Source organism: Eutrigla gurnardus (genome assembly GCF_963514095.1).
Source record: "Eutrigla gurnardus genome assembly, chromosome: 10".
Taxonomy (NCBI): domain Eukaryota; kingdom Metazoa; phylum Chordata; class Actinopteri; order Perciformes; family Triglidae; genus Eutrigla; species Eutrigla gurnardus.
In genome coordinates this window covers 24,076,534-24,095,337 of record NC_139924.1, presented here as the reverse complement: position 1 = coordinate 24,095,337, position 18,804 = coordinate 24,076,534, and the positions used below count along the sequence as shown (strand labels likewise).

Here is an 18,804-nt window from a genome sequence, read left to right as displayed (position 1 = left end):
ATTAGCGGTTGTTATTGAGGCCGAGGAAGCAGAAATCATACCGTGCTGCTGCCCTAGTATGAGATAGAAATAATTATACTTCCACGCTGAGATTTTCCTCATTACTGGTCACCTCTGATATATATATATATATATATATATATATATTATTTTTTTGGTCCATATTATCTTAAAGTATATCCATGTACACCTTATTAAAATATGAAAACTACACACATGACAAGTATCATTAAAGTGTGAGCATGAAAAAATGGCACAATCAAATGATACATTTACAATTACTACACCATAAGATACTATACTATACATCCCAGCTTTTTTTCCACAGGGTTTTTCAGCACGGCATGAATCAAAATAATATTTGTGCGCTCAAGTGAAGCGGAAAGCACACATAGCATTTTCACACAGGTACAGGCCCCGCAATCCCAAATCTTTGTTGTGCTGGACAGCACAGGTTTTTCCTGGATTATTTCTTTCCCAGTGAAAGTAGCAAGGCACGATGAAATTTCACAGGCTGTGCATGTTGAAGAAAATAGCTCGAGACATAAGCTTTAGATTTCTTTCCCCCGCTGCCTTCAGTGTACTGCTGCCACACTGGAAACACTAGTCTTATCTCAACTGTATGAATTGCCAGCTTCCGCTGCAGGTCACACCAGATCTGTATTCTCTCCGTCTTCAAACCCTAATGCTTGGACTGTGTGAATTACCACGTTCTGGCATGGATGCACTTTGAGGTATTTAGACGATATAAATGGACTTATTCCTATGGGCAATAATAGTGGTGTAACACTTTTAGCTTTTCATTTCCCATCAGTGCCAAAAGAAATTCAAGGAGAGCCAGAAACATTTCTACACTGGTCTTAGAAATGGATGGCAACCTGAGCAAGTAGTTTTGATAGATGGAATAAATTGTGTCAGCTTCCTGATAAGACAATCATTGACTCTATAACCCTGATATGGCTGCACGACTATGGCCAAAATTATTATCACAATATGTTGATCAATATAGAGATAAAAATGATTCATTGATTTTAGGGACAAAATATTGCCGTTAGACTTTCACATTTAAATAAACAGAGCACTGCTTTCACTTCCATGTTGCACTTAATTCCTAATGTACAAGTCTTTATATCAATTTAAGACTTAAAATAAGGTTCTTCACCTGATTTCAGTGTATTTTCATTTTGCCTGTCCAGGCAAAGCACTTGATTTGATGTGCATTGTTAACATCAATATCAAAGACAATCGTGTTGATTTAATTGTAGGAAGTCAAAAATGTGATCATGACATCCCGAGTACAACATTTATAGGCAAAAAGAAACAAACTATCAACATAAATTGATGACTGGCGAGGTAAGAAATATATATACAGAAATCCATTGTTTAACAGAAATAATACAATATATTGTTTTAATCGTTTAGTTAATTTCCAGCAAAGTAACAATATATATTTGAAATTAGTTATTTGCCAATGGTGTGACAAAGTATTGAAAGATAGTTTGGGTGTTCACTTGGTTGCCCATCTCGAGTTGCTAGCTCTCCATCTACCCCAGGCAACTTCTTGTTCATTTATCACCTCAGTGGAAACTTTAAATTGGAATTGGCTTACCTCGTTCTGACCAAGTTTGCTACAATTACGCTAAGGAAAAGATGTCCTCTCTTTGAATATAATAACACTTTATTACTACATTCGTGCCACTACCGCTGAAATGAATGCATTCTTTTTTAACTAATTTATTTCTGGCAAGATAATTAAGTTATGCAAATAAAATGGTTTCAAAATACCAATACTATCTTTGTCCAACTACTTCTTTAATGAACATACCTTATTTTCCATATTGCAAACTGTGCCTTTCGTTTAACCATGGCATGAATTATATAAGCACAAGTCTCTTGACAGCATGTACTTTAGATAACCCTTTGAACTGTCATCCACAGGGAGAGCTGGGAGGCACATAAATCAATTCTTTAACACTGACAAACTGTCTGAAATGAAAAATAGTTGGCTTTTAACGTATGCTATCTGGGGAACATGATGAGAAGGTGAAATCATTTTTTGACAGAGGTGTTCTCCTTTAGTGTGAAACATTTGATGTTTATACATTATCCAGCAAATTTGCCCAAATCAGACAAAGGTGGTCTTCTCAGTACTCAATAACACTAAATGTTGATTCCAGAAGAAAGTTTGGGAAATGTGAAGGTTTTCAAGAATGTTTTAAGGCAGTGCTTAACGGCTTTCTGTCTTTTATTGGGAATGTCGCTGTTTCTTATGGATATACTTTAGAATTTATTAGGCCAGGCCTAGTGTGAGCCAAGGAATGACAGGATGGGGATGGTGCCATCTTTGTACAGCAAGGCCCCAGGCAAGCCACATGTAGCCCTAATGAGTCGCTTACAATTTCAGGCTCCGCTTGCTCTCAAACACCAAAAGTAAACTTTTGTCTTTTTTCCCCCTCACTATTCGGGGATCTTAAGAGGATTGTGGGGTCATTATTTATTCATGCCATTGTGTTTATTCACCAGCCTCTGTGTGTTATGGGAGAGGGAATAGAGCAGCTAGTGCAGGCTGAGTAAAAGCTGATAATTATCCACTATTAGCATTGTTTTTTCAGCCATGGTTTAAGTCGGCTCAGTTGATGATCGAGCTATGATAGAGGTCCAGAAACATCCATTTAAAGCAGATTACCATGTGCACGTCTTTGAAGTCTGGAATCCTCTGCAGAGAACTTGCCGAGTGGGTGTGGATGCATTTATAAGCATTTTTTACGGCTCTTTTTCTGTGCTCTGAGGGAAGATATCCTGTCATGATGTCAGTTACATACACTGCTGTTGACCAGGAGATCCTTAAAAACAGCCATGACATGCCTGCAGGATGTTGTTAACAGTGAGAGGTGAGAAGATTGGAACCTTTTCTTTTTATCCCATAACAAAGAAAGCCCCGGGGATGCTTGAATGGGGCTGCATGGAGGGATTTGGCAATGTCACAGCTCGTCAGAACTCACATTAATTCAAAAGACGAGTGAAATAATGAGAGAAATTTGGGCATGGGTCTGAAAGCCTAAGGAATCTTGAAAATGGTTCAATCAGTGATTACTCGCTTCTAAAAGAACAGTTAGAAAACTTGTCTTTATTGTAGTGCGTCAGCTAAGCTGCCTTGACATGGTTCAGCTGGCCTGCACATTGTGTTCTACATTAATCATGTCCAATGAGCATATCACCGGAAAAGTTGCTGCTTCTGGACTTTTCTATGAAGGTGGCAGTGTGGCAGTAGTAAGGGTTCTCCACAAGCAGAAGGAATTTCGGTTCATTTAGGATTTCAATTTCACATTTCCAGTCTGATTCATTGTTCTGTTTCTCACAGAGAAGTTGAAACAGATGGTGTCTTTGGGCTGGATTGTAGGGCACACAGTCTCTCCATCACAGAGAAATCGAGTGGACGGGATGAACGGGAGTGGCCGAAGTCAGGCGGGCAGGGATGTGGGGAGATGATGACTGGGGAAGGAGTCTGTGCTTATAATCACCCAGAGAAGAAATGCCATTTCTACTCTGTCACTCTGGCCTCCTTTTCATCTTCCTAGGTGATACTCTGGAAAGTGCTGGCATCAGTACTCTGCCATGACTAAGGCTTATGAGATACTGCTTCTTTTTTTCTCTTTCTTTTCATCTTGGTTGGGTATTTTCCTCCTCCTCTGTGCAGAGGAATAGATGATCACTGAGTGATTACATCCTTAAATTGGTGTAATTTAAAGACACGTGCGGGAGAGGTTTGATCCATCTAAGACCAAAGGCCTGTGAATATGTTTCTGGAAATTGTTGTGGAAACTGCCAATAACATCTAAATCACCCATTTCTGCTTTGTCTACCATCCAAACTGCTCTGCAGGCACAGAAATGCCTGGATTAATGACGGGAGAATTTGTGCTTGTTTTCTGCATTTATTCGAACCACGTATTTATGTTTCTGCATTCAATATCTCTTTAAAAGCGTACAGTCGTTGTAAGTAACGGATGCTGGCTTTAAAGTGCTGATAGAAATGTTGTGGGTCAACCTTAAATGGAATTGTGCCTTCTGTGGTAATGCTTTTTTATTACACACAAATATAATTTCCATTTTCTCAGTATGTCTATGAAAAAAATGTTTATGGGTATTTACAATTTGTTTTCAATCTTTTCATACATTAAGTCCACTCTCTGTTATTATGATATTGATTTCTAGCAGGTAAACAGCACAGTCATTTTTTTATCATGTTTCCAATGTTGGTACATAAAAGCTCATTTCACACGTACTCTGCAAATGTGTCTACTGCATGTGTCTGCTAGGGTTTGTGTGTTATGTAGTTTGGGGTAGGGTGTTGGATTATCTGCAGTGTCCTGCAGAATTCCAGTTTGCCTGACAAATTAATGCGATTGCACCTTCGCCTGGGGAACTCCTTGTAATCCTTCACCAGACATGTTTTTTTAGCATAACCTTGGCTAGATGTGTAAAATCGACCTATAGCTTGTTCTTGCTGTAATAAAATGGTAAAAAAAGGGAATGTTTTGTAAAGATGACGCATGTTCACAAGGAGGCTCGTCACTTTTATTAGCTGCATTAGGCTTATGACTTTTTTTCAAGAACGTCCCTTTGAGCTTCACACTGTCTCATTTGCTTCGTTTGTTTTGTGAGATGAGATCACCTATCAAGTCTTAATTTCATAAAAGGCTAGTTATGGCTTGCAGCTGGGCAATAGAAAACAATTATGTCAATTTGGGAATCCTAATAACGCAAAAAAACAGAATTAACCTATCTTGTTTGTTTCGCCTGGAGAGGTCTAATAAGTGTGTAATTATTACCTGAGCACGTACGCCTTTAAGTTACAAGCACGTCAGTGTTCCCAAAACATGCAGTTGAATAATAAACATTAAATGATTTAATACATTCTAAGGTACTTTAACAAATTCAGGTAATTTCATAGAAACATCTCAGTTGTCTAAACTACATCGTGATTACTTGGAGTTTCAACTGCTATTATTTTGTCAGTCTGATGGAAAAAAATAACGAGCCATTGTCGTCCATTGCCTTTATTTATCTTATGCCCTCAAGTAACATTCTGCAGTGTGAAAAGTTCACCACGATCCAAATTTATAGGAAAAAAAGAGATTCAAATATATTCGTACTGAAGAGCGAAACATTTATCTTCAGCCTTAGGGTCACTGTATGTCTTCACCTATTATTGATTAGTGTTGTTATCAAACAGCAGAAAAATGAAAGTGATAGTAGTTTGGACTAAATTTGGCAGTGTACGTTCAAAACCTTCTGTCACTGAAAGTGACCTACCAGAATCACCTTATCGATTTGCAAAATTGCCCATAATGTCGTTAACACAGCGAAATATTAATCGGCATAAACTCACGTTTGACAGATTTCTAATTTCTCAGTATTCTGTACATGGTCACGTCTCCCAACCCTAGCCAGTCTCAAAGTCAATATTTCACCATGTTACATTGCAAAAACATGACTACGGGGCTTTGCTTCCTTCAGTCACACAGACATTGAATTTCTAAGGCTGAAGCAGGACTAACACTGGCTTTCCTTTCTTTGAAGAGTGATCCAAACCAAAAGCAGTGATATTGTAGGCAAGAGGGCACATTTAATCAGTCATGGCAGAGCTCAAATACTGCCAGTCGGTTAGAAAAAAAAAATCAAAAGGGAATCAAACTTCCTTTCATGGGTTGAGAAGCTCCAAAGCCTTTGTATCGCACATCTCTCGGACAGCCTGATTCTGAGTCGTGAACATTTGTGTTGCACACTGTAAACATGGCCCCTAGAGCTAACCAACAGGACATCATTGAAGGGACAACGTTGAAATGCTGAAAAGGGAATTGATGATGCCCAGGCAATTCAAAAGCTATTAGATAACCAATTAACGTACCATGTCGGCCACAGCACCTTGTAGGCAAATAAAGCTCAATTAAATGACCATTATTTGTATTAAGTTTAGCATTATAGACTTGTTTGTAAACCAAGTTTTCCTCTCCCCTTTAAACAGAATGCATCCTAAATGTTTCCTAGCATACTCACACTACAGTATGAATTAGTTATCATGACTTAGTGTTCGGGTCTAAGCAACATGAAAACGCATGGCCCATTTTCACTGAGAACCACAGAATACACGTTGCTCATGATTCATGATGATTACTTATCCTGCACAAAATGTGTTTTGCCCGAATCAGTTACTTAAGGATTGCATGTAGGATTAACACTAACAATAGGCATGCATTTAGAACAGAGTCTCCACCATTTTAATTCCATGAACTAGTTTAGAGTTTGATGGAAGTTTGTGTGCCATTTAAATGAGACACTCCAGAAGAAACGCATACCTGCCGCCTTCAGATGTCTCCAAAGAGAGTTAATCAACTGAAAGGGAAAACCTGAAAGCTGTCATTGCTAACAGATGCTGTTAAGAATCAGACGTTAATCTTTAGAGTGCCTTTCTGACATCACTCCCATGATCATTTTTTTTTTTTATCTGTGCTATTAGATGTTTGCTGATTGAAAAATGTATAATGACAGTAAGGCAGACATAAAAGGGCTCTGTCTGATTTTAGTGAGAGTTGGAAAGGTGCACATTCACCAATTACTATAAATGGACACAGACCACTGGTGCAGGAAACACATTGTGCTGTTGGATTGGTCCAAGCATGCAGGCTATATGTGGTGCATCTTGGGACCAGAGTTATCGGCACACATCCCAAGCAGGCCGAGGTAAGGAATAAAACCCACTGCACCATGGGAAATGCCACCTTGCGCCATGTGCCTACAACTTGGGCCGTTAATTTTGCTTTGACCTCCATATGCAAAAACAGTAACAGTTACTGGGACTGGAAGGGTCTGAAGAAATATTCACAGCCCTGTCCGCGCTTTAAACATCACATCTAATGGTGAATCCCACTGCACCTACTCTGGATGACAAAATGTGTGCAAATTACACTAAATATTACAGATCTTCCAGACTGCCAACCTTTTACACACCCAGACACTGCTGTGCAACTCAATATAATTACACAGCATTACAATGTTTTGATGGATATTAAGACGTGAATTAAGCATTAGCATTGAATGAAAAATGCTGGTATCTGGACTGCTCTGTAAATCCTACACACAGACCGCCACACTCTATGGTAAGATGGAGATTCAACACAATCTGCATTTTACAACAGGAGTAGCAGTGTGGTGACGACGCTCAGTCCCCGCTGAGACTCCTGAGTCATTCCTCTGCGTCCTTAATGCTTAGTATGCCACATGGCATCACTCCATGGCACAGGACAGGCACCAAGATGTTTGTTGTTTTTTTTCCTTCAGTGTTCATCTGCAAATACTCTGCATTTTTTATAATACTGCCTTCAGCTGTAGTCCTTGAGTAAACAGATAATTCCTGTTGTCTCTGTGGAGACACATATTTGCTTCTCTTTGCTCGGTATTGCAGGTGTGCACTGCATTTAACTAGGTAGTCAGAGATGTTATTTACCAGGTTGTGTATTAGAAGAATGACAGCCTTTATCTCCTTGAATGTATATTCATTTTGATGTATAGCTTGAGGGTTTATTGCAATTGAAGGCCATATTGAAGGATATGTTGTGTTTAAAGAGGGAACTAAAATCAGGACTCACCGGATGAAATATGTTGACACTTCTTACTCTATTTTCTTTTCACTCAACTACATCCTCTCTCGTATTGATATTCAGTATTCACCTGATTTCATTTTTCTCTCCCTTGGGCAGATAAGCTTTCCTAATTAAGGGCAGACATAAATGTTCGTGTGTATTTTTGTACAGTGAAAATTACAGATTCTGCCTCTTTCTCAAGCAGAAACGTGATCGTTGTGATTATTAGGCTCATACATTCCACTGCATGATTATGCTTTACAGTCCCTACATTAATGATTGCAATTAACCTGGCTCTGTACATCTTAAACAAGTGTGCTGGAAAAACAATTTCAAGAAATGATTAATTGCAAGCTACGGTTGGTAATGTGGAGAAACTGGAAAAGTACAATAGATCTGGAAAGTGATCCAACAGAAAAACCCAGCCCAGTGTTCTTTCCAATGAAAGGAGCCATGAGCACAACATCCAGATTTTGAGAGCATTTAATTTATTGATTGCTGGCGTACTGTAATGAGAATTTCAACAAATGCAACGATGATGTATGCGTTGGAAGAATATTAGCTACCATTAAACCACCATTTAACATGTAAGGATTTGTCTCTTTCTCTCTCTGTTTTTCTATTATTGTAAAATTAATATTTTTCGGTTGTGGACTCTTAGTTAGACATAATTATCTATTTGGACACACTTCACTGTAATTATCATGGGCATTTTTAACTACTGAGATGTTTATAAGACCAGTATTTATTGAAAAACCTGATTAATCCATATGATTTATTTACAATAATAGTTTTGTTTTGAAGCTACGTGATTATTAAAGCATCCGTTATATGGTTCTGATGTTCAAGGTCTGAGCTGCAGTAGCTTTAAGCAGTTGTGCAAAGACACATTGTAGATCCAAACCTGCAATAAGAATATACTTGGACATTGATTTTGAAGGCCAATCTTGTTTTATATTCATGCTTCTATTAGCTGGTTGTCTGCCTTTATTAAACACTATCAAATATGACCTTTTCAATTCATGGTAATGTCACTGACAAAGCTTAAGGTTATATAATGTAGTATACGCTGAGACTTTAGAGATTTGTGAACCAGTATATCTTGTCTTTATTTATGTCCTATAAGCTACCAAGGTAGCTATCCTTTTCAAATCCGTAGTTGTATTATACTATTGCAGAGAATGCTGCTAATTAATGGACAGGACTGTTTTCTGGTAATATTGGATTTCCAAGATTTCTGCGTGAGTTTAAGACACTTTCTAAAACAAGACATCCCCATTATGGTTATTTCATGTACACATCTCAATTGAATTTGAAGAAAATGTACTATATTAGTATATTGCGATATTAAATCATCAATGAATCAACATTATGAAATAGATGTTTTCCCTAGAACACTTATTTTCTTATTTATTTGAAGTTGTCAGGTTGTACAAAAAATATTGATGCATAGCTGTCCGCCCACGTTGGCATGTTTCTGCTGCTGCTCAGCTTCTGTCTCTCACACCAGCACCACATACTGTTATCATTTCCCCCCTTGAACATAAATGGCATTGTTTGAACTAAGGCTGTTGAATGTTGCCTGAACCAATATGTTTTATGTTTGACAACTTACACTGTGGAACTATAATTAATTAAATCAATGTCATCAATATTTTACGTATCCATTGCTTAGTCATAGAAACAAAAAAAAACAATCACTGTTGGATTAAATTGTTGAAAATATAGAAAGTTACTTTGGATCAGAACATCATTTATATTACAAAATATATTAGAAGACATATGTTGAGCATTTTCTCTTAGACATGAGAACATACTACAATATCATTAACCGTTTTCTTTACCTGTAGATCAAAGTCACCAGTGTGTGTCTATTCTTTAAATTTGGTTGCTGATGACTTGATTAAAACCTTTAATTCACTGGGTGGCGGTCTGTGTTTGCAATCGAGCCAAGCCAAACCAGATGATTGGCACTTCCTGAGGCTGTCAGGAACTAAAGCAGCAGCGCATGGTCCAGGGGCTCGTAAGTAAAGGTCCCCTTTTGCTGCTGTAATATAGTGAGTGAAGGCGAAGGCAATCAACTCTGGCAGCCAGTAAAACTTGTCTGTCCATCTCAAGCTGTGACTGCTCGCCTGCAGAAGCCCGCACTGTGACTTAAAGGGGCCTGTGAACCACACACGCCGGCATTAATTAAACACAGTAAGACAGTAAAACCAGTAAAACCTTGAGCTCATTTAGGTTATGGCTTTGACCATATTTAATGCATTCTCCTCTCCTTCTTCAGTCCAAGACCTGGTGCAGCTCATTTTCCTTTGGTGTCAAGCATTTCAGTCCGGTCTCTTTTGTTTCATAGTGAGAGAAACTAGCTCAATGACTGGTACTCAGAGTTCAGCAGAGGGTTGTTGTTTTGACACAAGCAAAATGTAGTGTCTTAGAAATATACAAGGGATTCTAGCATTGACGGTAATCTCCCTCTCCCTGTTGTACATTGCTATATGTTCAAGTACAACAGCGTTACAGTCATTAACCCACAACATGGCCACTGTGTCCCTGTACCCATTACCTGCACTGGCATCAGAGGATTGAGAAAGAAAGTGTGTGCGTGTGAAGTATATGAAAAGCACAAACTGTGACTGGGGCAGTGGACATTTGCTGCTTGTGTAGGGCTGTGGCGGATATGCTAATATCACTAATTGTTTCCTAATTAGATGCGAGTCAGTGAGTCGTATTTTAATACTCTTCAGGGATCATTACAGAGGGAGAGGAAATGTATCTCTCCTGATGGATGACAGTCCAGTCAGCAGGAATGTCTACATGAAGACCGGCGGACTGATGGGATAGATGGGGAGAGCAGCAAATTGATGGCTTTGTTCGCTGCATTCATGTTAGTTAAGAACTACATTTTTTCAGTGTGGCACAGAGCTGCAGCAAAAGTTAATCACACATTAATAGGAGCTCTGTGGAGATTTAACACTCCATGACAGCATGGGGATTGGAGCCAGTAAGCTCGACATAATGCATTGTATGATATTTGTATGTAAGTATTAGGTTTGCGTGTTGGAATATAACAAGGAGCTATAAATAATCACAGCTGTAGAATATCTATATTCTGCTGTTAAGGTCAGGGGCTAGTCTGATCCCTGTTGTATTTAATGTTCCTGACAAGAGACGGAGTACAGAAGATATAGGAAGGATTGGTTCAGGTTGGATTAATTTCTTGGCTGGCACCGGTTGTATGTTTCCACAGGAGAAAACGCTTAGACAAAAATTACACTAGCAGATTAAAAAGTTTACACATTTTAATCTGCTAGTGTAATTTTTGTCAAATTATGTTATATGCTGTTATTCTTTAGGAAATTTGAAAACAGAGTATATGGAATTTGATTATTTTAGTTTTATTTCAGTTGATGGACTTGTAATGTATATATGATATTCTCAGAAAATGTTTTTTTTTTTTTCTTCTTTATTTTGTTAGAGCCCCAGTGAACAAAGAGGTGTTTTAATATAATCCTTGGCTTTTGATTGGGCTGCTTAAAAGTGGGCAGGCTTAGAATGTATTGTGATGTGGAGCAACAGAGGGTTCCTTTGTTGCTAAAGGTTGCAGATTGATAAATGGATGGATGGATGGATGGATGTCATGATATAACCAGCAAAAATGGTTGTTAATAGCTAATCTAAGAAAGATTCATATGTTGCATTATATTGCTAAATAGGTGCACAATATGATTGGGGGATGTGATCTGAAAATGTTACAGCGGTATTTCTAGACATGAGGAACATTTAAACATTGAACCCTGGAATTATTCTACTTTGTTTGCATTTAACATCCAAAAAAAGGTGTTTCTGTAAACCCTGGTCAGACAGTTGCCTTTTCTATTCTATCTCAAAGTCATTTTAGTTGTTTGTATTGTTCTTCCCAGCTGGGGTGAGGTGGCAGAGACAAAGGCAGATGTGTCCCTGTTTGTTTTTGAAGTGTCAGAGTTAAGGGGTGTGTGTGTGTGTGTGTGTGTGTGTATATGTGTGTATGTGTGTGTGAGATCTGTGATGTTGCCTGTGTTTGGGTGTGTTTCATTCCCCCCCCATGTGTTGTCTCTGTTTGTGGTCCACAGGTCCTCCGCTGCATTGTTCATCCGCCTCCTCCTCCCCTGTTGAGCAGCTCCCATACCCTCCCCCTTCCATTGCAGCCAATCAGAGCCAGGGAGGGTTGCTAGGTAACTGTGCGGCTCAGCCAGCCCAGGACTCTGACTCTGAGGATGAGTTTGGCCCCAATTCATTCTTAGTTAAAACTGGCTCAGGGAACCTGTATGCTCCCGCCACTGCAACTGCTGATGGTGAGTTGGTTTTCAAACTACTGCTTTCTGGAGGTTAGCCTTCCCTGCTCCTGGACATGTTGTGTTATAGGTCATGCAGATGACTGTTGGCAAGAATATGTCCCGTTTTTTTTTTTTTTTTCTGAGCATCATGAGAGAGAGTTGAAACTTTGAGTCGATATTCAGCCTCAGGAAATGCACAGAGCTCTCTGAAGCAAGGTCTGCAAAGTTCAGAGCCTCACTCAAAGAGATGGACGATTTTGGTTCAGTAGGAGATATTTGTCACAGATATTTCTCTTCAGTTTCAATGTGCGCTGGTGGGAGTAACCATCTACAATCCCTCTATAGAATATTCAGAAACAACAGCCTGCATGCATCCTCTGCACATGATAAAATAACTAAGCAACACATGAAGACAGTTACTTTATACCAGGTGCAAGTCCCTGCTTTATCATCATAAAGACTCCTTTGTTATATTAAAAACAGTGTTGCCCTATGAAAGGGATGCCGTAGTTGTATATATTTTTAAAAACTCAGGCGGTGCGTTAGAGTTGAGTTATGAGTTGGATTAGATTTGAAAATAAGTCAGATACTCATTCCTCTTGAAAGCTTATGGGTATAACACTCATTCTGACTAACGGCTGAAAAATGCATTGGATGTAAATATGTACAATGCATTTGTTAAATAGCATAAACTAAAATGTGCGTTACACATTTTATCATCTAATTATTGTGTAGATCTGGCATGCAACTAGGGGCGCTATTGAATTGTGTGTGGCAGAGAATATAGTTTGGCTGATCCATGGAGTGAAATTGTTCTGTTGAGTTGCTACACAATGATGTGGTTGTTGCTGTGTGACCTGCTATAGATGGGTCAACACAGTGTGGTATATATTACTGGCTTTGAAGGCCTTCATGCACACTTATTACGTTATGTACCTTATGTACGTTGTTCATAACACCACAAACACTGCATGGCATATGAGGAATGCATCAGAACATTTAAAGTATTTCCTCAAGGTAACCTTCGGGAAGCAGATTTATGATCATGGTTACAACATTCCTTACTTGGAACTGTAGCAGGTTATATATTCTTGTTTATTATCCATCTACATGAAAATATAAAATGTTGTCATTCAAACCCAAGCAACGTATTCTGCATTTCTCCCATAAGTCATCAATTTGCAAGCTGAATAGGGATTTTTTTTTATATGAATGGTGATGCCAACTATACCAGCTCCTTGCTTCACTCACTGGCACGGCAAACACAAAACAAAATAAAATGGTCTAAATAATTAATCAAGCTTCCAAGTTAACTACCCAAAGGGTTGAATTACATCAAACTCCAAAGTGCCCCGGCTGCCTGCTCAGAAAGCCTGGAGAATGAGTTATTAATCCCGTCACAAATCTCCCCCCTAATTCCACGGTAGCAACATGCTGGTCACAAGCAGTGACATGACCGTGCTGTAGGGGACATGGGTGAGGGGAATGGCATTTACAACACGGCAGATTTGACTCATAACAATGACACTGATTTGCATAGGTACAGCATATAGGTTGGCCTCGGGCAGTCGGAAAGGAATAGGAGGGGACTGAAGAGGGATATCTTCAGCTCTACTTGCTACTTAAGTCATCTGCAGGATTTGTAAGATTCCTTTCAAGTTGCAAAGTGCAGCATGTTTCTGTGCGCGTCTCTTGGGTGCAAAGACTTTTCTCACGTTCGGTAACATAAAACCAGCACTCTTGATGCCATTCTGAGGCACTTTCGCCTGGCTGCAGTTACATATACCTGAGGAGTACATTGTGCAATTGTTTAATTACAGAAAATCTCTGACATTACGGAGCCAATTACAATCAGAAAGAGCACAGAGAATAGCCTTCATTGTATATTCACTTATCACATCCAACATTTTTTTTCTAATCTGCTTGTATTGCATTGTTGGTTAAAATGTATTTTACTCTTTGACTCCAATGAACACCATCATGCACTCCCATTGGCTGTTCTCCAAAGCTGCTGCTTGAATTCATGAAAAAGTGGCTTATCATTTGATTCAGTAAAAATCCCAATTTGAGGAGATTTTGAATTTGTATTTGTTGTAGTTGCTTTGGTCGGTTTGTGTGTTCGTTGTCACAAAGGAAAATATTTCCAGCCCCAAAGCATTTGTGGCAAATAATTTATCTGAATTCTTTAACCCAGTCTTCTCCATTTCAGGGAATGAAATGACTTCATTAAAACGTGTTCAGTGTCTTGTAAGACTGTTGCCTTCAGCAACATAAACCTCGTTTGCTCAAAGTGACAAAACAAGAGTGAGCCATGTAGGTTTTGGTGTAGTTTAAGCACACAGAACAGGGCTGCACACAACTGCATAGCCAATACGATTACATGAAAGAGCACACGTTCCCTGAATTGTCTAATCATGGAAATGGGAATTTATGGAATCATGGAAATGAGCAGAAAACATACTGCATGTTGCCAAATGCATTGTAATCTCATATTAAGTATGCATCTCAGGTTTTCAGTGAGAATAACATGAGCAAAAAAAAAGGTAATTTTAAAGCCACTATAATAAAAAAAAAAATGCTGGAATACGAAATCAGATCTCTTTGACATACAGGTCAATTATTGAAGAAATATTCAAATTCAGCGTTGACACAGTACAGGAAATATTTACTTTTTGCAGTCGGTAAACAACCACAGAAAACCATGTATGCCTAAAATAATTGGCTCACAGTGTATCTGTTGCACTGGAAAACAGGTGGCTTTTTATCCCTTCAGATTGCATTTGCTCAAGGTCATCTTTGAGCCCGCATACAGGACTTAATATGTTTTGCTGGATTTTGAACAAGTTAATGCTCTCAGCATCATATCCTCGTTTACATTAGTAGCCTCCGAGGCTGCAGTGTTTCTTTGTTTCTTTTTTTTTCGAGATCCTGTTTTCATTTGGAAGAACACTGAGCCAGATATTCTGTAAGGCTGACGAGGCTGCTCGCTGAAGCCTGCGGTCCTTTTGTGAAGCATGTGTTTCACTGTGGCCCTCGGCTTTCTCTGAGGGGCTTCTTCCTGGGGAGACTGCCAGTGGGAGCCCGCTGCCATGCTGAGCTGCGAGATCTGAGACACTGCAACCTCCCAGTATTAGCATTTCTTAATGCAAAACAGCATGGGGTGGGCCAGTGTTGGCTTTTAATGCCGGGGCTCCCTGGTGAAAGGGCCAGCACACCAGCACCTCACAGCTGACCAAGCAGGAATGCTGAGCTAGGTGCAAGGCTTGGGGACGCGGCTGTGTGTGAATTCATATAAGTCTTAATTTCAACTGCTTAATCACCCCCCTGTGTCTGCAAGGACGGGAGGGAAATGTGGTTAAAAGAGGTCACTCCAGCAAGTAATTCATCCACCAGACACCACGAGGAATGAACTATCTGAGGCTGAATAATAATTTAATGAGCAGCACATGGCACATGCAATGCCATGCCCCTGTTCTACTGAGTATGTGAGATTACATTTTTGAGTTGACATATCAAAAGGAGTTGGTTTCTCTTGATGTTAATGTTGAGTTATCAGTGAACTGCAGCCAACAGACAATTTGTTCAGTTCCATTCAGCCGGCTGTTCGTCAGCGCACAGAGATCATGGATAATGCATTTTGCATACCTACATTTCTTCTTTTCATTGACATATATCAAGATGCATTACATTCATTCCGCCATAATTGCAGACCATCTGTGCCCTCTAACAAAATCTTCAACCTCTTGATGGATAAGCAGCAGAGTGACATAGTGAACCGAGCATACATAACCACTTGTCTTGTTCTTGCTAAGGCAGCTCAAAGAATGACAGAAAATCCATTTGATCTCAGAAAGGGGGAGAGGAGGATATGTTAAGACGAGTCCTCATGGTTTAGTTTGAAAACATCAGTAAAATGTACTTTAGCTTAGCTTTGTTTTATAAATACTTCTGTCCCCATTGTCTAGTTATTTTAGTTTTATACTTCCTTTGGTGTCCTCCGTGAAAACCGTTTGAGAGATGATATGTACAATAGCACGTTTATTTTCTCTTCCAGTTGTTTCTCCCCATGTTTTATATGTTGTTGGACGTACCTGTTACCTCTCAAATGAGTCCAGGAAAGACAGCTAGTATTCCCGCATGGCTCTTCCCTTCAGACTTCTGTAATGGTCGAGGAAACAACAAGGCCAGCAGAGAGAACCAGCTACAGGCAGAGAGTTCAGCTTCACTGCCTTCATGACAAATTCTATTTGTATTTTTATAGACAAATGCTACTCAACTGGAAATGTTGCTCCTATGATTAGCCATAGGGGCTGCAGCAGTAAGTAAGATTTAATGATTTATCTTGACGCTGGATAGCTTTTGATTAATTCAGTATTGAATGGCTCACACCTCATTGCATGGACTGGGCTTGTGTGACATGTCCTGTCATTTGATTTCATCAGGTGTGATCATCGTTCATGTGGATTTAATCCACTGTCCTTGTTCAGAAATAGAACTTCTCCATGGGAACTGTGCAAAGTGGCAAATTAAGTCGGCTTCCAGTGTTCCTGCATACGTAACCACATACTGTATATGTGGCTAAAGGGATGCCACTGAAGTGGTGGTGGTGGTGTTGAGTGGGTGGGTGGGGCCAACTTTGAGTGTTGTGTTTACAAACCACAACTGACAATTCCTTCTCTTTCTGCCTTTAAGTGCTGCATATTTACAGTTTCTGGTGGCGTAAGTATCCAATGAAATATGTAGGCAATAAAATAAAGGCTGTTCTTTGACGTATAGTGCTAGTGGTTTGTTACCATGACTAATGTTGCTGATTGTAGTCAGGCAGCAGGACAGCTGATGTGGATATTAATCTGTACTTCTCATTTGGAGAGTGATATCATTCTGACTAAAAAAGTTATTCTATTATTTTACAAAAATGTACTCCCAAGACAGCATTTTTACTCACTATTTCATGCTTTCAAGTGTTTTTGTTGTTGTTTAACTCACACTACAAGAAAATGTACTCTAATAGAATAGTTCTAAAAACGTTCATGTCTGTGCATTCTGCATTGTAATTGCAAGTAGAGTACTATAAACCTATAACAAATGTTTACTATTCCCTATCAGATTAATTCTCATATTCATGATATTCTGAATTATGTATTTACTGGACCTTTTTGAATTGTCTCATCTTTAATTTTTATTTTACATCTGGCTCAGGATTAGCATCACGTAAAGTGATACACTATCATCAGATGTGTCAGATTTTTCATTAAAAAAAAACTTTTAATTTTATAATGAAGCTGTTCCATACCTCACAAGTTGGATAGTTGTCTCGCAGGCTTACAACATCGTTGCCATTAGACAGACAATGGTGTTATCTCTCACGGTGGGGGTTGAGGTCCTGGCTAATCAAGTGGATTTGCCTTAATTACTTGTCTAGAATAGCGTCAGGAGACCTTAACCAGTCCATACATCTGTTCGGAAGAAAAATGAAAAACCCACATTCCCAGACTGAATGGATATCTTCAGGCTTCTATATTGAATGCCATGTGAAGTTTTGTCTATTGTAGCGGAGCCCCTCTTCTCTGTCTCTCTGATAACAAATGAATCTCCTTTTCATGCCAACTTCGTTGTGCAAAGCAGGTCAATAGAAAACCATTATTTTTGTTTCGGTCCTTTTGATAGTAGTGGATTATTGTTGCTGAATCACCACATCTGTTGGTGTTGTGTTGCTTTGTGTCATAAATTGCCTCGTTTCTCCCTTTTCTGTTCATCTCCACAAAAAAAAAACTGTGACTACTTACCTGGTATCTGAAGGATTTTTGAAAGGACAAGGGAAAACACATATACATCCTGAGTTAAGTAGTGCATTTAAATCATGATGCATTCTATAAAACATGATGCAATGCATTTAAATGAGGATTGTGTCTCTGCAAATGATTAGGCAAGTTTACTGTAGAGTGCTCTACACGTACAACACTGTGTTAAATACCTTATCATAGTATGTGACAAGCAGCAGTACTATAATTCTATATTCCAAATAATAATATAGCTCATAAAAATAAATATACAATCCACCAGCAGATTCGACAATTATGTTACAACTGGGTAAACCAGCGTAACACTTAAGTTATGTTCATGTTTAAATAAACACAGAGGAGTCTAAGACAAGGATTACATTTATAATGTTTTAATATCTAACACACCATGTGATATATCCTTCCATCCTAAATATATTAAAAGTAATTTAGTTCTTAAACGACGAGTTCCAGTTATGTTGCTTTTCTAGGCAGTGGACTTACTTAAATTAATTAACAATATATGTCTCTCTTAAAATGTATTATATTTTTATTTATGTGTAAAATGTATTGTATCTGTACTCTACATTGCAAATTATGATCCTTAAGGGGGGAAAAAGTGTTACCATCTTTATAAAAATGAAAAGCTTGCTTGTTCATCATCATCATCATTAAATGCATTCCAGGAGAGTGATGCATTTTTCCTTGTGGTGTATTTCTCTGCGCATGTCTGTGTCGTCCCTGTATCGAATTAGCATAACCGTATTAATGGCTTTAGAGATCGGGTACATTACTGAGCAGGAGGGCGGTCATCAACCACTGTGCGGTTTCACCTAAGACCAGTCTATTGTTCATCAGGACGGCGGTGTGCCTCTCTCTCAGCTGCTCAGCTAATTACAAGGGCAGCATTGTGCAAACGTGTACTCAGCATGGAGCCATCTATCAGTGTGACAGATGCATAATATGGCACTCGATTTCTGTCCGTGGTTCATCACATAGAACATGTGTATTATATGGCAGTGAGGCAGGTTCACCATACAGTCTGAAGGTCAATGAAACTGAGAATAGA

General features: G+C 39.0%; 1 protein-coding gene across 11 annotated transcripts in view; it reads left to right on the top strand.

Annotated features, from left to right (window-relative positions):
- The window catches only part of tenm4 (teneurin transmembrane protein 4), a 141,773-nt gene that overhangs the window by 42,183 nt on the left and 80,786 nt on the right, over positions 1–18,804 (top strand). For 8 of the 11 annotated variants that reach the window (XM_084019517.1, XM_084019515.1, XM_084019516.1 and 5 more), the window contains exon 4: positions 11,752–11,973. The exons of the other annotated variants lie outside the window; for them this stretch is intronic. In XM_084019517.1, coding sequence (XP_083875643.1) covers positions 11,752–11,973 — 222 coding nt within the window. The remainder of the gene's footprint in view (positions 1–11,751; positions 11,974–18,804) is intronic. 11 annotated transcript variants of the gene reach the window in all.